Source organism: Asparagus officinalis, chromosome 5, assembly GCF_001876935.1.
Source record: "Asparagus officinalis chromosome 5, Aspof.V1, whole genome shotgun sequence".
Taxonomy (NCBI): Eukaryota; Viridiplantae; Streptophyta; class Magnoliopsida; order Asparagales; family Asparagaceae; genus Asparagus; species Asparagus officinalis.
In genome coordinates, this window is record NC_033798.1 from 25419821 (window position 1) to 25440309 (window position 20489).

The window sequence follows — 20489 nt, forward strand, 5'->3', positions numbered from 1 at the left end:
AATTATTTTGTTTAATAATTTTACTTAATTCTCTCATATGATCTTCATTAAACTCATTTGGTTTTATAAAAGCCGTAGCCTCTATAGTAGAGGGATGTATATCTTTAAGATAAATAGGGTCTATCGGTGGATTTACCGATATAATAATTTTCCTTGTAGTGTCTAAAACTCCTATTTGAGTTTCTTGACTTTGAATATAATTCTTTAAAAACCATGGAACGAAGAACTTAATATCTTGTTTTAATTTTAATTCAGTATAATATTTATCTATCCAGTTTAACTGGTCTTTTTTAGAAATATTTTTAAAAAACCATTTTCTAAAAGGTTTATGTTTTTCTAGGTAAAATTCTTTATCTAGAATTTCCCTTTCTAAGCTTCCTTTTTCAAAATTTATCATTTCATACGAAAGCCCATCTCGGTATTAGGAGGAGAAAGTTTATCCTTATATAAAGGATGAGGAATAATATTATCAAAAATATTAATTCCTTGAACAGATCTGGTTCTATAAGATCCAGACCGAGATAAAGAATTTCTGACAGATGTTGCCATATCAAGTATTCTGATAGATCTAGATGGATTAAATGTTATTTCGACTTCTCCATCGGTTGTTTGTATAATTTGATCAATATCTTGATTAACAATAGGTAATTGTTGTACAGCGTTAGGTATAACCCAATTATGTGGGAAGTTTATTTCATCCCACTTTATCTGTCTATTAACAGCAATGTTTGAAGATAAAACATTTGTTTCAACCAGTACAGTTTTACCTGGTTTAGAATAAATTTTAGTTTTTGGAGCTAAGGTATTTAATGCTTTATAATGGATCCTATAAATTATACCAATAGTTTCGGATCCAGGTATGTAATTATACCCATGAGTCTTTATATTAAGACTTATTGCGTCTAGAATATTTGGGTCAGTCAAAGATAGACTTAAATTTGGATAAACATTGAAATATATCGGTCCGTTACACAGACTAGTTTCTATTATACCCATTAAAGATTAGGTCCAATTTAAACATCTTGACTCTCTTAAACAGACTAATAAATATGCATTCAAACTAGATAGAGTTAATGGTTTAAAAGCAATTTGTATTAACCCATTATGTATGTATTTGTACTTATCCAGATATGGATTCACATCTGCTACTCCCAGCAGTTGAATAGTCTGTTCTTCCCTATCGACTGTAGTAGTCCTTTCTAGGGTCTTAATATTAATTAAAGACTTATAGTCTAAAAAGCCAATTTTATAGATGTCTCTGTTAGGGACATCGGTATTGTCCACTTATTAAGTAATTCTATGTCAGTTTCATATTCAGTTAACTAAGCATTTCTAACTTTTTTCATTCCAGTATAACTAGATTTACGAGCCGTACTACTTTCTATGATGTCTGACATAATTTTTTCTTACAGATTTGTCTTCTGATTATTTAGCCAGTAAGGATGAAGAATTTCTATTTTTTTATTCTGTATGAAACAACCTAGCAGAAAGCTTACACGTCTGTCAACGACTTACACTACCCTAAACAGCCATCCTAGCAATAACGAGTTTTACACTGTACGACTTAGATGACGTCCCATAAGCATGCAAACTAAGTTCTTAAACAGAGAATTAAAAGAACATATAGTAATTCTACATTCTTATAAGTAAATAATTAAAAAGATAATCTGTAAGAGCAAACTTAAGCATACATGAAATAGTTGAACATGGCTCTGATACCAATGTTAGGCGAAAACAAAAAACAGAAAGAGACAGAGAACTTACAGAGTACGTTGGCCGATTCTCAAAATATAATTTTTATTATCCAAGATAGATTGCAAGGTAACACACTTTATACAGAAGTCTTATATCTCACAAACTTACTTCACTCTTACAACTTTTTATTTTCTCACTCAAAGCTCTACTGAACTCTCAGACTTTAAACATATATATAGACGTCTTCAGAGTCTTCTAGGATTCGTTGAAAGTGACATAGCACATTATTGAAGACGACGTGGCGCATAAACGAAATTATTAGCGCACTATCAACAGTGAAGATTCTTTCTTCTAGAAAGTGACTTTATAAAAATCATCTGTATCAAGTAGCTTTAAAAAGGAGATTCTAGACGGCTCCCCGAGGCTCAATTTAGAATAAAATACTGCTTATGAAGCGGGATTTTTACCTTTAAGGTCTGGCATATTTGTGTCAAATATTTCGGCCCATATATCTTCTAGATCTTGGGCATCTTGAATGTGAGTGTCTTCTTCCATAGAATGGTGGCTACTAGTATCGCCAGTATCAAAAGGTGCTACAAATTGTTGTTTAAAATATTCTAAACACTTTTGTTGAATTTCGTGCTCAGAACTTTGAGGATATTTCATCTTCATCATTTTTGCTATTTTAAGCATAGGATTTTCTCGTTGGATTTCCTGAGTCATATGAGACTCGAGAACAGAAGTATTTTCCTGAGTCATGAAGTCACTTTCTAGAAGAAAGAATCTTCACTGTTGATAGTGCGCTAATAATTTTGTTTATGCGCCACGTCGTCTTCAATAATGTGCTATGCCACTTTCAACGAATCCTAGAAGACTCTGAATGATGCTGCCTACATGATTTGAGAATCGGCCATGCGTAAACTGTATTATAATATATATATTATAATAATTATATATTATATACTATATACTATATATATATATCATAATGAGTATTATAATCATATACTTATATCTTATATACATATATATATCACTACTATATATATATATATATATATATATATATATTATATAATATATTATAATATATATATATTATATATATATACTATTTATATTCTTCAAAAAAATTATTACATTGAATAGTAAATATTATAATATTTTGTACATTACATATAGTCCTATGATACTTATTATTATAAATATAAAATTAAATGAACTATATTATTAAATGCTTATTATATAATATATTGTTCAATGATCATTATATCAATTATTATAGTAATTAAGCGATACTAATTGATAATGTATATAATATAATAATTTAATAAATGATTAATTAGTAATTCATAGATATAAATATATTATATATTTAGTATAAATAAAATAATGTATTTGTACGACCCCGTAATTTTTATATAAATATTTTATATATGTGAATTATTAGTAAATAAATAATTCTTTTATGATAAATAGCTTGAGGTCATTGATATACATGATAATAAGTTATTTGAGATGATATGAGAGTTTGGGTGTAGAGTTTTGTGCGTTGGTTTTGCAAATTAGCAAAACATGCACAAAAACTGAATTTTTCCAGATCAGTCGACACATCAGTCGACTGACTGTATCGGTCGACACATCAGTCGACTGATAAGCTGATTTCTAGTTTTTACAGGTTTCGGGTCTGTTTTATTTTGGTTCGGGTTTGGGTCGGGTTTAGCTGTTCACATATATTCTTTTTCACCCGAATTCACCCCTCTCATCTTCAGATCTGAGAAAACCCTAGCCCCCTCTCCTCTATCTCAAACCCTAGCCTTGTTCTTGGTGATTTGGGGAAGAACTTGGGGGATTTTCGTCGAAATCTTCACATTGCAGCAAAGGGGATCCACTCTCTCTCAGATCCAGGAGTTGTTCATCACCCAGAGGCGAGTAACATCTCGCCCAACTCTGTCCCTTTTGTTTTACACGAATTTATTGAGTTTATTGAGTTTTGATTTAGCCAAAAAACGTATTTTTAGTACAAAGAATGAATCTTTATGGTATATGAGGTGGGGGTATTGAGCATCTCAGTTTATAAAAGGACCAACAATGTTTTATTAAAGAGATCTAGATCTGAAATGTGTTTATAAGAGATTTAACATGAGTTTCGTTTTAACATGAGATTTAACATGAGTTTTGTTTTAAAAATGTTTTAAAACATAAATACACATGTTTAGGGTTTTGTTTATGTATTCACATATGGGATTTCTGTTTTAGTTTAGTTCATACATGTTAATATCAGTATTTTCATGCTTGGGATTGATGGGGATGAGTTTAGATCAAATTTTGTGTAAATAGCAACCTGTGCAGAGTTTCTGCAGTCTATCGGTCAACTGATCAGTCGACCGACGGGCAAATTTTCAGTCATCAGTCGACTGATCAGTCGACTGACGGGCTGATTTTGTTTTCTCAACTTCTCAGTCGACTGATCAGTCGACTGGTGAGCTGAGGCTGTGCTGCCTGAGCCTTATCGGTCGACTTATGAGTCGACTGACGTCATCAGTCGACACATCAGTCGACTGATGAGATGTTTTACAGATTCTTGATCTGTTTGAGTTGCTTTTTGGGGTCGCCTCGATAACCTGACCCTAGTTTACCATGTTAATGATTTATCTGTACATGTGGGTTGACTTTTGGCACAAGTTTAGACATGTACGCCGAGACGCGTGTGAGTATAGAATATGTATATCAGTCCGCATATACTTTTTACAGTTACACAGTCCTCGTGTTGGACTATAATCCATAGACATCCTCGTGTTGGACTATAATCCATTTTTGTCCTCGTGTTGGACACTTGCCACTTATTCCATGTGTTTAGAAAACCACAGTATCTAGTTCCTGTATCGGACATATTTCTTAACCCTGTATATGACTTTCTCACAGGAGTTTTATAACATGACACGTATGTAGATTATAACATGGCATACATGTAAGTAATAACATGATGCTCATGTAAGCTATGACATGGCACTGTACTTATGCTCTGAGATTAGTTGTATTTCTTTTATTATTGTACCCTGTACTAGAACCTCGGGTTTAGTGTTTAGGGATTTACAATTTGAGATACAAGGTATATACATGAGGGTTTCCTTGTTTGGATTATTTCGCTCGACGTACCTATGCTCGTGTTGTAAATTTCTAAATACTAAAATCCTCTTCAGTAAGATCAATGATTTTAGATCTATTATGTATTAACTGTATTTTCTTATACAACGAGCCCTGTTCCCTTGGGGTTGGTTGTGATGTTGCTCGCTAGCGCTTTGACGCTCGTTGTCCCTCCCCCTTTCAGGTAACGAGCCAGGAGCCCGGAGAGCCGCAGGTTGATGGCGAGGCATTTTAGCTTCAGCTGTTTACTTAGATATATTTTCTTTTGGAGTTCCACAGTAGACTTTTGTTTAGACATTTGAGAGTCTTGTTCTAGAAGTTGTAAAGACTGTGTGCCTTATTTCCTTTTTGTCAGATATTTGTATTTGGAGACTTGTTGAGTATTTCAGTTTATCTACTCAGACTTATTTCATCAGTATATCTTGTATTATCTTTTGCCTGTTTTGTACCTACACCAGTTGTTGACTCTACTAGATAGATGTTAATTGTGATGGTGAAACATGTTATTGCACGGTGAGGTGCAAGGCAGGTTTGACATTCTTGGTTTCACCTTGGACTGCAGCCTTGTGTGAACCCAGGGGCGTCACAGTATTATATTAAATATATTGATCTTATATTATATTAATTATTATATAGTATAGCATGCTAATATAATATAATATAATATAATAATTCATAATATTAATTAGTAATTATAGTACAACATATTATATTTTAATATAAAGTAAAATAATGTTTATATTATAATAATATATTAAATCAATTAGATAAGTTAATTTAGAAGTAATTAATAGATAAAATTATATTTTAATAAGATGTCACATCATCAATTATCACATATGAATTGTCAAATCAAAGGCTCAAATTGTCTCATTATCAGACTTTATCGCACTTAACTCACTCAAAATGTCCTAAAGAGATAAGATTATTCCTTTGGAACAATTTTCCCACATGATCACAATTTCTCCCAACCAATAACCCCCCTTAGCCCCAGCTTGTCCCAACCAAAACCCCCCTTATCATACTCCCTTTAAAAGCACGAGTTCGGAAAATCTTTTTTAGACAAATATACCATTTTATAGTTTGAACTATCTTATCTATAATCAAATTCTAATTTTCAATGGTCAATATTACCCTTCACTATTTTGAATATTTTATTTATATCTTAATCTATCCTAATCATAATCATATCTTATCCAAATCCTATGTGAACCATGTTTAGCTTAACAATTTAAAAAAACTAAAATATTAATAAAATATATAAAATATAAAAATGATATTAGTTTGTTAAGATAAAGAAATTACAAGTAGATAACATATTATAATACATGAAGTATTGTAAAAAAAACCATAAAAGTTTTAAAATTACAGAAAAGACCCTGAAAAGTTTAAAATAAAAAACATGAAATTAAAAAATTAACATCAGTTTGCAAAGAATTTAAAATTTACAGTTAACACCTCAATGTCTCAAAAATTATAGAAACACCCTCAAAAGTTTAAATTACAGACAAGCACATTAAAATTCTAAAATTTTAAAACTTACAAACAACACAGATGAATTCAAGAGATTACCATGATACACCTAAAATTTTTGACATTTAAATTTAAATTTTTTAATTAACACCCTCAATATCTCAAAAATTATAGAAACACCTTCAAAAGTTTAAATTATAAAAAGCCACCCTAAAATTCTAAAATTTGTAAATAAAATAAGATGAATTCAAGATATTACCCTTAGACACCTAAAAAATTAAAATTTGTCAAAATTAACCTCAAAATTTTTAAAACTCCTTCAAAATTTAAAAATCGTAAAAAAAAACTCTAAATTTTTAAAATTTTTAACTAGCACACATCAAATTTGTCGATTGGTAGACCGCTGAAATTTAATATTTTTCAAAATTAATCTATAGTTTTAATAATTGCAAAAGACACCCTCAAAATTTTAGAGTTACAAGAAATATACTAACATTTAAAAAATTACCACCAACACATGAAACATAGAATTTACAACTACCAAATTTAAAAGTAATTTTTTTTTAAAAACTCTTTCAAATTTTTAAAAATTATAAATCACACCCTCAAAGTTCAAAACCACAAAAATGGGCTAAAATTTTAAAACTTGGCAAAGAAAAGTGTAATTGTTTGGTATTTTTAATTTAGGGATTTACTATCCATTTTCAGCATCTAAGAATAGTCTAAGTTGATACTGGTAAACAAAAACAATAAGAATTGATTAAAAACATCCGGTTAATGGATAAAATTTTTAAAAATATTATAGATTAAAAATTATCGGCACTATATAAATTAAAGTAATTTCATATAATTTTAGTAATAAGTTGGGGTAGCCAAAATACATTCGTAACATTAATTGATAGATGTTTAAATCCATAGAAATGATAAAACACTATAATATTATACCTTAGCATTAATTGATTTTAATTTAGAAACTTTAATCTTTGACGTTAATAATATTTATAGGGTAAAAGAATACAAGGAATTACATATGGAGAAACTATTAGAATATTTAGAGATAACTTTAAAAGAATTGAGTTATTTCCATTGCAAATGGGAAAGTGATGGAAATAAATCTAAAATTCAGAAAACGTCAATGAATCTCTTGAATTGGCATTAACATAAGACATGTCTATTAATGAAGCACTGAATGAGCTACATTAAAAAATAATTTAATAACTTTATCCTAATCAAAGAAAAAATCTCCATGGAAGACATAAGAAAAATTAGTAAGTATTCATAAATTCCATACTGTGTTCTTCAAATTAAATATTAATATTATAATCTAAGAGAAATTGGTAATGAATAATGCATGTATTTAGTTTAGATCTTTATGGAAAATGACAGGGATAGAGCAAAGGTAATATTATTGAAATAACAGAAATTATTATTGGATGCACATCAGAAGAATTCATTTTAGAGGAAAATAAAGAGATAGCTTCTAATTTATTTAAGTAATAAATTAGGAACACAAAGAATTTTATATATATGAAATTAATATTTATTCTCATGGAAATAGAAAAAAACAAAGTCTATATTTTGAGAGTTTGTGTTGAACATCATAAGTACATTTGACTTCTTTGTAAAGTTAAATGAGATGATAAAAAATTAACGAGCCTAGGAAAGATAATAGCATAAAAAATACAAAATTAGTCTGATGTCACAATTGATGTAGATGATGAAGACAATACTCTAGAATTGTCCGAGAAATGATAAATGATAAACCTGAAGAAGGATTGATCTTAACTCAATAAAAAATAAAATAGAAGAAATAAAAACAATATTTTATGAATATTTTATAGAATAGTTTAATTATTTTGAGTGAAATTAGGAATCTTTAGAAGGGAGTTTCATGAATTTTTTTCAGTACTTTTATATTCTTATGTGGATGTTTTTATCATATAAAAGTATACTAGAGTTAGCATTAATCTTTAATTTATATTTTTTTATGAAGTCTATCAATGATTAGGAATAAACTTCATATTCTCTTTTGCATCGTTTTAACATACTTTAAATCAATCATTTTGCCATATTGGTTTTAAATATTCACCTTCCTTGTATAACACTATTTTAATATTTTTCACTTTGCAATGCTATACTTTATCAAATAAAACTTAGTTTCATATCGGTCAAAAATAATATGAAAATTCAAATTATTTTTAAATTATATTTATTTTTTGTCAATTCAAATATCAACATGAAAATTTAAATTGGGTGTATCCCATTTAAACAAACATAAAAAAATAACCGGGATGTAAGAGTTTAAAGAAAAAAATAAAATTGGGTGTATCCCATTTAAACAAACATAAAAAAATAACCGGGATGTAAGAGTTTAAAGAAAAAAATAAGCACAAACAGCCAAAAATACTTAATCATGGTATTAAATCACGTGCATTACATGTGTGTAAAAACTAATTCAACCAAAAACACCGAACTTTAAACTAGTTAATCATTTTTTGGGTAAGGAGTAGAACTAGAAGGCAAGAAACCAACAACCCCGTTACCCAACCGCTCCTTCATCTCACCAATCCGTCTACTCTCTCTCTCTCTCTTATTGTTCATTTTTTTTTCTCTTTTTCATCTTGTTAGCGACTTTTTACCGTCCAATTTTTGTTGTTGCTTCAGATCCCCTCTTCTTCCTCTGTTTAAATTCCCACCTATTTTCCCTCGTATTCTTCAAGCTCTACTCTCACCCACTAAAACTCAGCAGATCTCGTTTCCTTTGAGGTGCAAATCTTCTCCCTTTTCCTAAGAATTTTAATTTTGTGCAGATCTTGGTATTGATTATTGGGTTTTTGGTGATTGATTTGATTTGGTTTCAGTTGTTGGATTCAGAGGAAATGGTGGTCAGCAGCCCTCTGACACCTGGCCAGGTAAGCAGCTCATCTCGATTTTTCTGCGAAAATTTGATCTTTAGGACCAAAGTTTCGATTTTAAGACGTGGGTTTTGCTTGAAATTCCTTTTATCATTATGTTTCTACTGTGTGGGTAGTGAATAGAAAGCTTGATTTGTTAGCTATAAGAGCTGTGCACTGTAAAATCTCTGTGATTTTGCGGTGCTAGATGAATGAATATTTCCTAGATTGTTTACTATAGATTTGAATTGTCACCAGTGTTTTACTCTTTAGCTAGAGTTTATGTTGATGGAAATTAGTCTTTCTCGCCTTCTGGTCAGATGCATTAATGTCTGGAAGATCTTGTGATTTTATCCCTCTAGATCAAATCTTTGAGGAATTTGGAGATTAGTCCCTTGGTTTCCAGAGCCTAAATTATATGACAGTAGATAGTTCTCCTTGCACCTTGTACGAAAAGTCAGCCATACGTTGTTCAAATTGCCTCGATCTTGTACTATTTCCATACAAACTTATTATAGATGGTAAAACCTAATCTTAGACAGACAGATAACTTTTTAAACAGTTTGTTTCAGATCTTCTGGATTTACCTCATCGAGAAGTGTTCTTTAAGAAATTACATTGTGAAAGACAAAAATGCTTCAGCTAGGTAACCCCACTTTGATCTGATAGAGAATAGGGATGTCCAGGATTTTTTTTTTCTCTCGGAATGGTTGTAATAAATTCAGAAGTTTTGGATTCTGTAAGCCTATTGTTATGTGACTCAGTCTTTTAAAACTTAACCTTTAATAGTCTAGCTGCCTCTTTGCCCTTGTTTTGGTAAGACATTCACTGAAACATAAAACACCAATTTTGATGGCTACATCTCCTGATAAATCTTCAAGGGTCCAGATCAGAAACATGCAAAGTAACATCTTTCTCTTGAGTGGTTGCAAATTCTACTAATGTCTTGATTTACGTACATAAGTCCCAAGCTTCATATTTTATTTATTTTTTCTTTTTCTGAGGGGAGGTTGCAGTAGTAAGTTAACATCCAGCACAAGAAAGCTTTGTTGGATTTCTATCTAGTGCATCTTACAGAATAAAATACACATTGTGGCTTAATTGGATAGGCGGTGTTGATGTTGTCGAATCTATTGTAAATAATCCTCATAGGGTACCTATTGGGGATTTGCAATTGATGTATTATAACGACATGAAAAAAGATGAAGACACGAGGGGGCAGGAGGAAGCTTGCTCAGTCATGGTAGAAGATATACAGGAAAGTCAGAGACAATGGAGGAAATGCAACTCATTCTTGGATATAGTGATATTTGCTTTCTTTGATTCAGTATAAGATATGAGCTCAAAGCTCTTCCTAGAGGCCTTCATACAAGAAAAAAGGATTACAGGGTTAAATTAAAGAATACATGTTAAATCTGATTCATGGACTGCGTTTATCGTATTAAGAATAAAAGTCTGAATAAACTAATGTATTGTTGATCAATGGGAATATAAAGTGCAAAAGATGCTTAATATGGTTAAAACTTAAAAATCATGCTGACATATAACTTAAAAATCATGCTGACATGTTATTATTACCCAAGGTTTAAATGTCGGCCGACATGTCCGATCGGCATGTTAGTTTGAGGGCTTGAGCGACACGACATTGACGTTTTCAACTCGTATGTCGGTTTTTAGGGCCAAATCAAAAATATTGGGGTCATATCGGGCATATCGACCGATTTTTCAGCATCGAAAAATCGGTCCATATGGCCCTTTTTTTAGATCTGTTTTTTATTTTTGGGTTTGAGTTTAATGATAAAAACCCAAACACGTTTGACCCGTTTTCATGTTTAAGGGTTTCTTATGAACCCGATAGAAAGAAAAGAGAAAAATTAGGGCTACAACGGACTTGGAAATCGATCACTCCTTTCGTGAACGACGACGTCATTCCACAACGTCCATCTCGGACCCCCATTGTTCATCTCCCGTTGCGCCCCAAAATCCAAACCCCAACGAACCTGAGGGCGGCAGGGTATCCGTCGTCGGGATAAAGGGAAGAGAGTGGTCGGTGACTCATCGGAAGGACCCCGAGCAGACGAAGAAGAAGAAGAGCCCCAGCACTGCCTCCCTGCGACGTTTTATCGTCGACACTGTCTCCCTGCGACGTCGAATCCACCCATCGCCGGCGCCGCCTCTAGAATTTATATAGTATGCTTATATTGAATTTAGGAATGCTTAGATTACATTTAGGATATGATATTATACATATGCGCACCACCCGATATGACAATCCGATATTTAGTCCATGTCTCCTGATATATCCCCGATTTTCGCTATCCGATATGGATTTCAGTCGTCCGACATGAACCCGACATCCGGTATTTAAAACCTTGTTACTACCGAAGGCATCGTATCACCCTTCAAAACAGATAGATTGAGCACCAGCTGTCCACCATTGTTGTGACTTTCCTTAATTGAATTTTCAATAGGAACCTCAGTTCCTTTATATACTCTTCCTTGTCAGGTTTTAGCCCTCCAAACAATAGAGAAGTTCTTGCAAACCCCAAATAGTAACTAGCAGCAACCAAGGCTGTTAGATAGAACTTCGCAATAATCCCTCTACCACTATACTTCTTCAAAGCATAGGGAATCAACAACTCCCATCTACATGGAGCATGAGTTTTCATGAATGGACTCTAGCACACAGCGCCAAAATCTTTTGCTGAAGTTACAAGAGAAATAAGTGCTCCTTAGTTTGTTCTGCCTGTTGACAAATTGTTCACTAAGAGGACACGGAGAGCATACATTTTCATCCCCCACTTTCTCAAAACCATACGAGTGAGGATTTTATATGACAAGATAACCAAAAGATAAGAGGATGTTTGGGAGATTCATACAACTCCAAATAACCTTCCTCCATGGAACTTTTTGACCTGAGGGGGGCATAAAGCAATAAAAACCCCCTTAGTGCTAAACTGAGGATCAGAACCAATTCATGTAGAAACTTACCACTGATAGACACCAAAAGGTCAGTGTATTGCCTTAACTTCAGAATTTTCTTGAACCCCAATCATTTAGTTTGCTTAACAAAAATATCCTAAATTCTACAGTTTTTTAGGTAAATCTCATGCACCCACAACTATCACTCTTAAGAGCAATAGACCATATATTCTTTAACATCATGGATTTATTAACCAAACTAGCATCATAGAATCCTAATCCTCCCTGAGATTTAGGTAAACATAAAGAGTCAAAGACTACCATGCCATCAAAAGAGCCCTACTTGTAGTTGTATTACCATTCCCCCGCCCAACCCACCCCCCAACAAAAAAAACTCATACGAATTGCTTTAACTTCAGTAATTACCTTCTTGGGGAGGGTAAAGATGAAGGACTAAAAGGAATGAAGACTAAATAGCAGGACTGCACCAATTGAGCTCTTCCAGCATATGACAAGAACTTGTCGCACCAACCCTTGATTCTACTAGCAATTAACCCAATAGGAGGCATACGATCTCTATATCAAAGGAATTTGGAGGTAAGAAGAATACCTACATACTTAATAGCAGTGTGATGTGAACAATGTGCATGCAGGTATGAAGAACATCGACAGTACTGTTTCACCAAATCAGCGATTGATCTAGGCAGGAAACTCGAGAAGAAAGTGAAGCTCCAGATGGGTTTAACAAAGATTACAATGTACTAAATTTACGGCCTTGTAAATTATTTAGAAAATAAATGTAATGGTTCGTTCTCGTAATAAAGTTCGACTTGTAATATTTAGATCAACAGAGATACGGGGCAAACAGAGTCACTCGCTCACTAATCAAGCAGAATACAAAACAATCGTAATTGATATTAAAATTGATAATAACATGGACGCGATAGCAGTTCCTAAAATACTGGGTCGAAAGAAAACGAAACATTCGTCGGTCTGAACATGCTCGACGTGAGAGACCTCTAGAGGTGGTGTGACGACGTCAAATATGAGGGGAGGGAGTTCTCTAAGAGCTACGTAGCTGGGGTGAAGTGGCGCGTCTGGATGAAAACGCTGGTGCCACAAACTGATTCCCAAACGACTCCACGCTATCAGCAATCTGGGGAGTCACGCGATCGACGTATCCTGCTGGGTATTGAAAGACTGGTAGTCGAACCACTGAAAAAGCTACAAATCGATCACGTCGGTCACTGGATTGTACACGAATTGAGCGTCTTCGGCTGTAGGATCGGCCATGCACCAATGGGTCGCGGAATCATAACTCGAATCGGTGACGAACGAGGTGGAGATTTGACGACGACGAGGCGATGACCACACAACAACTGGATGCGCGAATGACGGGAGGACGCGGGCGACGTCGGAACTACTCGGAAGTGGAGGAATAGGGGGATTCAGTGTGTCTGCTCGAGGGTGAAGGAAAGAAAGAGATGTTGGCGGCCTCTTTGAGGGTTGCAGGGTGACTTGTGGAGGTTGTCGGGGTTGCTCGGAAGGCAGGAGTGCAAGAGGGGAATCGGTGGGGTTGCGGAGGAGAAGAGGGATGTTGGCGGCGCTGGTGGAGGAGAAAGAGCAGGGGGGTTGTTCGGCGGTGGAGGAGATGAGCAGGGGGAAGGGAGGTGTTCGGCTGTGGAGGGGAAGACGGGAGTTGCGGTTGATCGAGGAAGGAGGAGAAGGAACAGGGGATTGCAGCTAGGGTTTCACACCCGCGTTTCACACGCTCACAATGCAATTAGCAACAAATTTTCTCAAATCTTCATTAATCAATTCTGATTACAACAGTGCTTTAAAAAAAGAAAAATACAGATTTGGAAATCCCTCAAATCATTCAGATGCTAAAAACTGATTAACTACTAAATTTAAACCACAATTCAAAATTCAAAATTCAAACCTAAACTGCTAAACTGAATTAACTACTCAATTTGAAAATCAAAACCAAATAGTCATGCTGTCCACCATAGGATGTTTCCTACGCTGGTAAGTACGCTCGAATCTGCTTGTGATGTCCTCATCATTCTCCCGGGATGGAAAAAAACTCGACCCTATCGAGTGAAAGTCAAGACGGTTGTCATACTGCTCAAGAAGATCTGAATCTAACCTCTGTAAATCACCTCGATTGAGCTAAGTATCATCAGACTTAGGTTGACCTTTCCAACGCACTAAGTATCTGCGGATACCTCCATCGCTAGTAGAAACAATGTTATCATCAATAATATTATCAATATCATGTGCTGTATATGGGGGTGATATCTGAGAAAGTAGAGGCAAAGTGGAGCTCTCAGAAATAGGCTTAGGGATAAACTCATTAACCAATGGGTTGTCACGGTTAAAATATGGGCCTTTGTACTCTACTAAATCCTTAATTTTAAAAGTCGAACCAATATTAAAACCTTCAGGAAGGTCGAGAACATAAGTATTATCATTAATTTTCTTGAGAATTTTGAAAGGCTTTGCACTTTGTGCATGTTACTTTTTAACAGTTCCCGGAAGAAACCTTTCCGGACATATTCGGACCATCACATAATCACCAACACTAAATTCTTTGAACCTCTTTAGATTTGCACGCATTTTATAGTTGACATTGCTGTCGTTGATCTTTTTGCTAATTTCTTTATGCAAATCATGAATGTGATGCAAATGCAGATGCTGACTCAGATACTCTATGATGTGCAGACACGGGGACAAGATTTATAGGCTGTCTAGGCTTGTAACCATACACGACTTCAGCTGGACTGACACTTGTAGACCTATTCACAGAGTTATATAGGTAAATTCAGCAATAGACAGATGTTGATCCCAATCCCTAAGATTTTCACCAACTAGCGATCTCAAAAGGTTACCTAAGCTCCTGTTAACTACCTCAGTTTAACCATCAATTTGGGAATAAAAAGCTGTTGAGAATTGAAGCTTAGTTCCCATTTTGTGCCAAGAGTTTTCCGAAAATAACTGGTAAATTTAACATCCCTATCAGACACATTCGTTTTCGGTAAACCGTGTAGTCTAACAACTTCGTTAAAGTACAGCTTGGCCACATGAGAAACATTAGAAGTCTTGGAACACGGTATGAAGTGGGTCATTTTGGAGAATCGGTTCACAACAACAAGAACATAATCGTGTTTCCTAATCGTCTTTGCAAGTCCTAACACGAAGTCCATACTGACATCCTGCCATGGACAATTTGGGACAGAGAGAGGAGTGTACAGACCAGTATTTTGCTTACGTTGATTAGCTAGTTGGCAGGTGTGACATCGACCTACTAGCCTAACAACGTCACGTTTAATACTTGGCCAATAGAAGTGACATTCAACTACCTCGACAGTCTTGTTATTCCCAAAATATCTTACAAGGCCTCCAGCATGTAGTTCCCAAATCAAGAACTCTCTCAGGGAGGTGCTGGGAATACACAACTTGCCAAAATGGAAAAAATATCCATCCTGCAGGAGAAAGCCATCTATTTCGCGAGGCGCTCCATCACTCAGCAAAGTGTAAATCGCTAAAATCAGATCTCAAAGCTGACTACTTCCGCACTCATAATGGAAAGAAGGTGCATGCGGCGACTGAGTGCGTCAGCGGCCTTATTCTCAACTCTCGCTTTATGTTTAATCGTGTAGGTATAGTCCTAGAGGAACTCAACCCAACGACCATGTCTGGCATTCAGCTTTTTTTGGGAATGAATATATCCAAGGGCTTTGTGGTCAGAATATATAACGAATTCTTTCGATAGCAAATAGTGACGCCAGTGGCGAAGAGATTATATCACCTCATAGAATTCCTTATCATAGGTGGAATAAGGCTGCTTAATATCATTCACCTTCTCACTAAAGTAAGCAACATGATGTCCTTCTTGAGATATGACTTCACCAATACCAATACCAGAGGCATTGCATGCAATTTCAAAGATCTTAGAAAAATCGGGTAGGCGCATAACAAGCGCCTATGACATTCTCTGCTTGATCTCTACAAATGCCTTGGTAGCAGCTTTTGACCACTCAAACTTATATTTCTTCAAGCAATCGGTAATAAGGGCATGATGGTGCTGAAGCCCTTTATAAACCAACGATAAAAAGTAGCGAGTCCATGAAAGCTTCGAACATCTCTAATGTTCTTGGGTTCGGGCAATTCTTCGGTAGCTCTAACTTTCTCAGGGTCAGCGGATACTCATTTAGAAGAGATCACAAATCCTAGAAAAATGACTTGGTGTGTAAGAAAAGTACATTTCTTAGGATTGGCATAGAATTGCTCTTTTCTTAACACAACACAGACTTGACGCAGATGGTATACGTGTTGCTCAAGGGAGTTACTGTAAATAAGGATATCATCAAAGTATACCACCAAGAATTTTCCCGTGGAGGGGCGGAGTAGTTGAGTCATCACTCTCATAAAAATGCTCGGAGCATTAGTCAAGCCAAAGGGCATGACCATTCATTCATACAATTCGTCTTTCGTCTTGAAAGCGGTCTTCCATTCGTCATCGGGACGGATGCGAATCTGATGGTAGTCACTCTTAAGATCAATCTTAGAAAAGATAGTGGCTCCCAACATTAGATCAAGCATGTCATCAACCGGGGAATGAGGAAACAGTACTTCACTATGATTTTGTTAATTACACGACTATCCACACATGCGCCAAGTTCCATATTTCTTTGGCGTCAGTAATGCGGGGACCGCTCAAGGACTTATGCTTTCCTTCACAAAGCCCTTCTTCAGCAGTTCATCAACTTGCCTCTTCAGCTCTGCATATTCATTGGGGTTCATTCTATAATGAGGCAAATTGGGAAGGTTGCTCCTAGGACCAAATCAATTACGTGTTGGATGTCTCGCGTCGGGGGTAATTGGTCCGGAAGGTCCTTAGGGAAAACATCAGAGAATTCTTCCAACACAGTAACGACTTCTGGAGGAACTACATCGACAATATCCTTAGGAGCTTCTCTAGCGGTGAGGATGAAAATAGGAGCTCCATTGGCTAGCTCATGATCGATCTCTTTGGCTCCGTTAACGCCTTTGAAAGACTTGTCTGAATTGAGCTGCTTGTCACTACCTTTCGGCTGAACAGGAAAGATTTTGACCTTCTTCCCGTCATGTTCGAACAATAGCATGTTTGACCGCCCGAAGATATGAACATCGTTATCAAACAACCAGGGTCTTCCAAGAATAACTTGACCCACATCCATCTTCAGAATATCGCACCAAACCTTGCGTTTATAAATGACAAATTAAAGAGGAACTAAACATCTCTCTTGTACATGAAGTGCAGTGTCATTTATCCATGATACCTTGTATGGATTATGATGAGGATACGGCCTTAAGACCAATCTTTGCTATCACAGCAGAGGAGACCGTATTAATGCAGTTTTCACTGTACACGACCACTTTGCAATTCTTATCGCCAATCTTTATGAACATGTGGAAGATGAAAGTACGCCTCCAATCATCAACAGCCTTGGGTTGGGAGATGACACATCTAACAACAGATATGATTGGGAGATGCCCTTGGGGTCGACTCTAGACTGGAAGAACTAGGGTTAGGTTAACTCTGAGGTTGACTAGAGGTAGTAACACGGGAGGACTGGGAGGAATGAGTTTGGAAGTCTTGACTCCTATGAGATTGGTAGGATTTAGCCTCATCCAAATCTTGAACTAAAGTGTAGGCTCTCTCAAGGGTGTCTACTCCTTTAGTAAAGAATTCTGTCTGGAGGTCACTTCTCAATCCAGCTCTAAACTTTGATAAGACTTTTATTGGTGTCTCTTGCTTAAGGGTGCTTCATCGAGTAAACAATTCGTTAAATTGAGCAACATATTCTTTCGTAGATTTAGTTCCCTGAGTAAGTCGATGTCACTTGTCTACCAATCTTTGATAGAACGATGGCGGGAGGTATTTTCTTTTTAGCTCATCGGTCATTTCTCGCCAAGTTAAAATTGGTAACCCACTTCTAATATGTCGTAACGTTTCGAGGTTAGACCAATATTGGCAGGCTAGTCTAGTAAGCTTCATTGTTGCATACTGTTTTTAAAAACCCCCGTCTAGTCCGCTTAGACGTACGCCTAGGCCTAGGCGGTACCTAGGCCGCCTAACTAACGCCTAGTGCCTAGGCGGTATTTAGACTTCCCATTTAGATTTTACGAGTGTTTAGGGTAGCATTGTCTGCTTACGTGGATTGCACATTATATGCCTTGGTTGTGGTTTTATGTGTTGTAGCCTATATGTCCTCCAAACTCCATTAACCTCTAAATATGAACACCTCCACTATCTCCTCTGACCTTCAGCAAAACCTCATCGACTACCACTTAAATAAAGAAAGAAATCCGCCTAGACACCAGTCCGACATTTAAGCTTTCTATAACGTTAACATTCACTATCAATTATTATAATTTAAAAAAACATCTTAGGCTCTAGCATTATTAATTATTATTTTGGTTATTTAGTATCTAAGTATGCATGATTTATTGTGGAACTAAGATTGCTATCTTATTTTAAAAATTTATATGAATTTAATACATATTTTTATTAATTATTATAATTAAATAATTTAAAAATAGTCAAACGCCTAGGCGTTGCCTAGACTTACGCCTAGGGGTCTAGGCACTAGGTGCTCGCTCAAACGTTTAGTCTGCCTAGCGTCTTCTGTAACATTATTGCTGTAAACTTGACTTTTCGTGATTCCGTCAGGATGTACCAGTCAAACTAGCGATCCATATTCTTCCGTCAGTCTAACAAAGCTTGTGGGTCAAGCTTATCATCAAAGGTTGGTGCTTCGACCTTGATGCTCCTCGGGTATTGCTCATCTGGATCAGGCACAGGTTGATGTGGGGGTCGATGAATGATGTGTCCATAACCTTGACGTTGCGGCGGTGGAGTTGCAACACGTGCTTCTTCGATTCTAGCGAACCTTTCGTTGGTTACATTTTGGAAGTCTGTCAGGGCCTCACAAATAGCTCTGTACTCCTAGACTACGGCACCTAGTTGTCCTGTTAGCTCTTCGAATTTCTTAAGGAGTTCGGGATCTGTACTGCCTGACATGCTGGACTTACTAGACGATTCACTAGACTCTCCTAATCGATAGGGTAGACCTGTGCGAGTGGGCATGCACTAACAACTAAATGAGATGAATGATAAATATATTTTTTATAACAAATAAAGACTCAATTAAACTTAAAAAAATTCCTAACCTAGAACCACGGTCTGATACCAAAAATGATGTGAAACAATGTGCATGCAGGTATGAAGAACAACGACAGTAATGTTTCACCAAATCAGCGATCGATCTAGGCAGGAAACTCGAGAAGAAAGTGAAGCTCTAGATGGGTTTAACAAAGATTGCAATGTACTAAATTTACGGTCTTGTAAATTATTCAAAAAATAAATATAATGATTCGTTCTCGTAATAAAGTTCGACTTGTAATATTTAGATCAACAGAGATATGTGGCAAACAGAGTCACTCGCTTACTAATCAAGCAGAATACAACACAATCGTAATTGATATTAAAATTGATAATAACATGCACGTGATAGCAGTTCCTAAAATACTAGATCGAAAGAAAACGAAACATTCGCGGTCTGAACAGGCTCGACATGAGGGACCTCTGAAGGTGGTGTGATGACGCCAAATATAAGGGGAGAATTCTCTGAGAGCTATGTAGCTGGGGTGAAGTTGTGCGTCTTGTTAGAAATGCCGGTGCTACGAACTGATTCCCAAATGACTCCACGTTATCAGCAATCTGGGGAGTTACGCAATCGACGTATCTTGTTGGGGTATCAAAAGGTTGGTAGTCGAACCACTGAGAAAGCTGCAAATCGATCACGTCGGTCTCTGGATCATTACAAAAATTGAGCGTTTTCGGTTGCGGGATCGGCCATGCACCAATGGGCCGCAAAATCAGAACTCGAATCGGCGACGAACGAGGCGGAGATCTGATGACGACGAGGCGACGACACACAATGGCTGGATGCACGGATGACGGGAGGACGCGGGTAGCGTCGGAACTGCTCGGAAGTGGAGGAGGAATAGGGGGTTCTCGGTGTGGTTGCTCCAGGGTGAAGGGAAGCAGAGGATGTTGGCGGCCTCTTTGAGGGTTGCGGGGCAACTTGTGGAGGTTGGCGGGGCTGCTCGGAAGGGAGGAGTGCAGGAGGGGAATCAGTAGGGCCGCAGAGGAGAAGAAGAGGGATGTTGGTGGCGCTGGTGGAGGAGAAAGAGAAGGGGGTTGTTTGGTGGTGGAGGAGGAGATGTGCAGGGGGAAGGGAAGTGTTCAGCTGTGGAGGGGAAGACGGGAGTTGGGGCGGCTGCTGGAGGGGAGAGACGGCTAGGGGG

General features: G+C 36.3%; 1 protein-coding gene across 3 annotated transcripts in view; it reads left to right on the forward strand.

Moving 5' to 3' along the window:
• Positions 8831 to 20489, forward strand: part of LOC109841118 (protein REDUCED WALL ACETYLATION 3-like) — a 34783-nt gene continuing 23124 nt past the window's right edge. For all 3 annotated transcript variants that reach the window (XR_002247156.1, XM_020409987.1, XM_020409988.1), the window contains exons 1-2: positions 8831 to 9081; positions 9177 to 9227. Coding sequence is in view for 2 of the 3 variants with exons in the window: in XM_020409987.1 (XP_020265576.1) it covers positions 9195 to 9227 (33 nt within the window). In the remaining variant the exon portion in view is untranslated. The remainder of the gene's footprint in view (positions 9082 to 9176; positions 9228 to 20489) is intronic.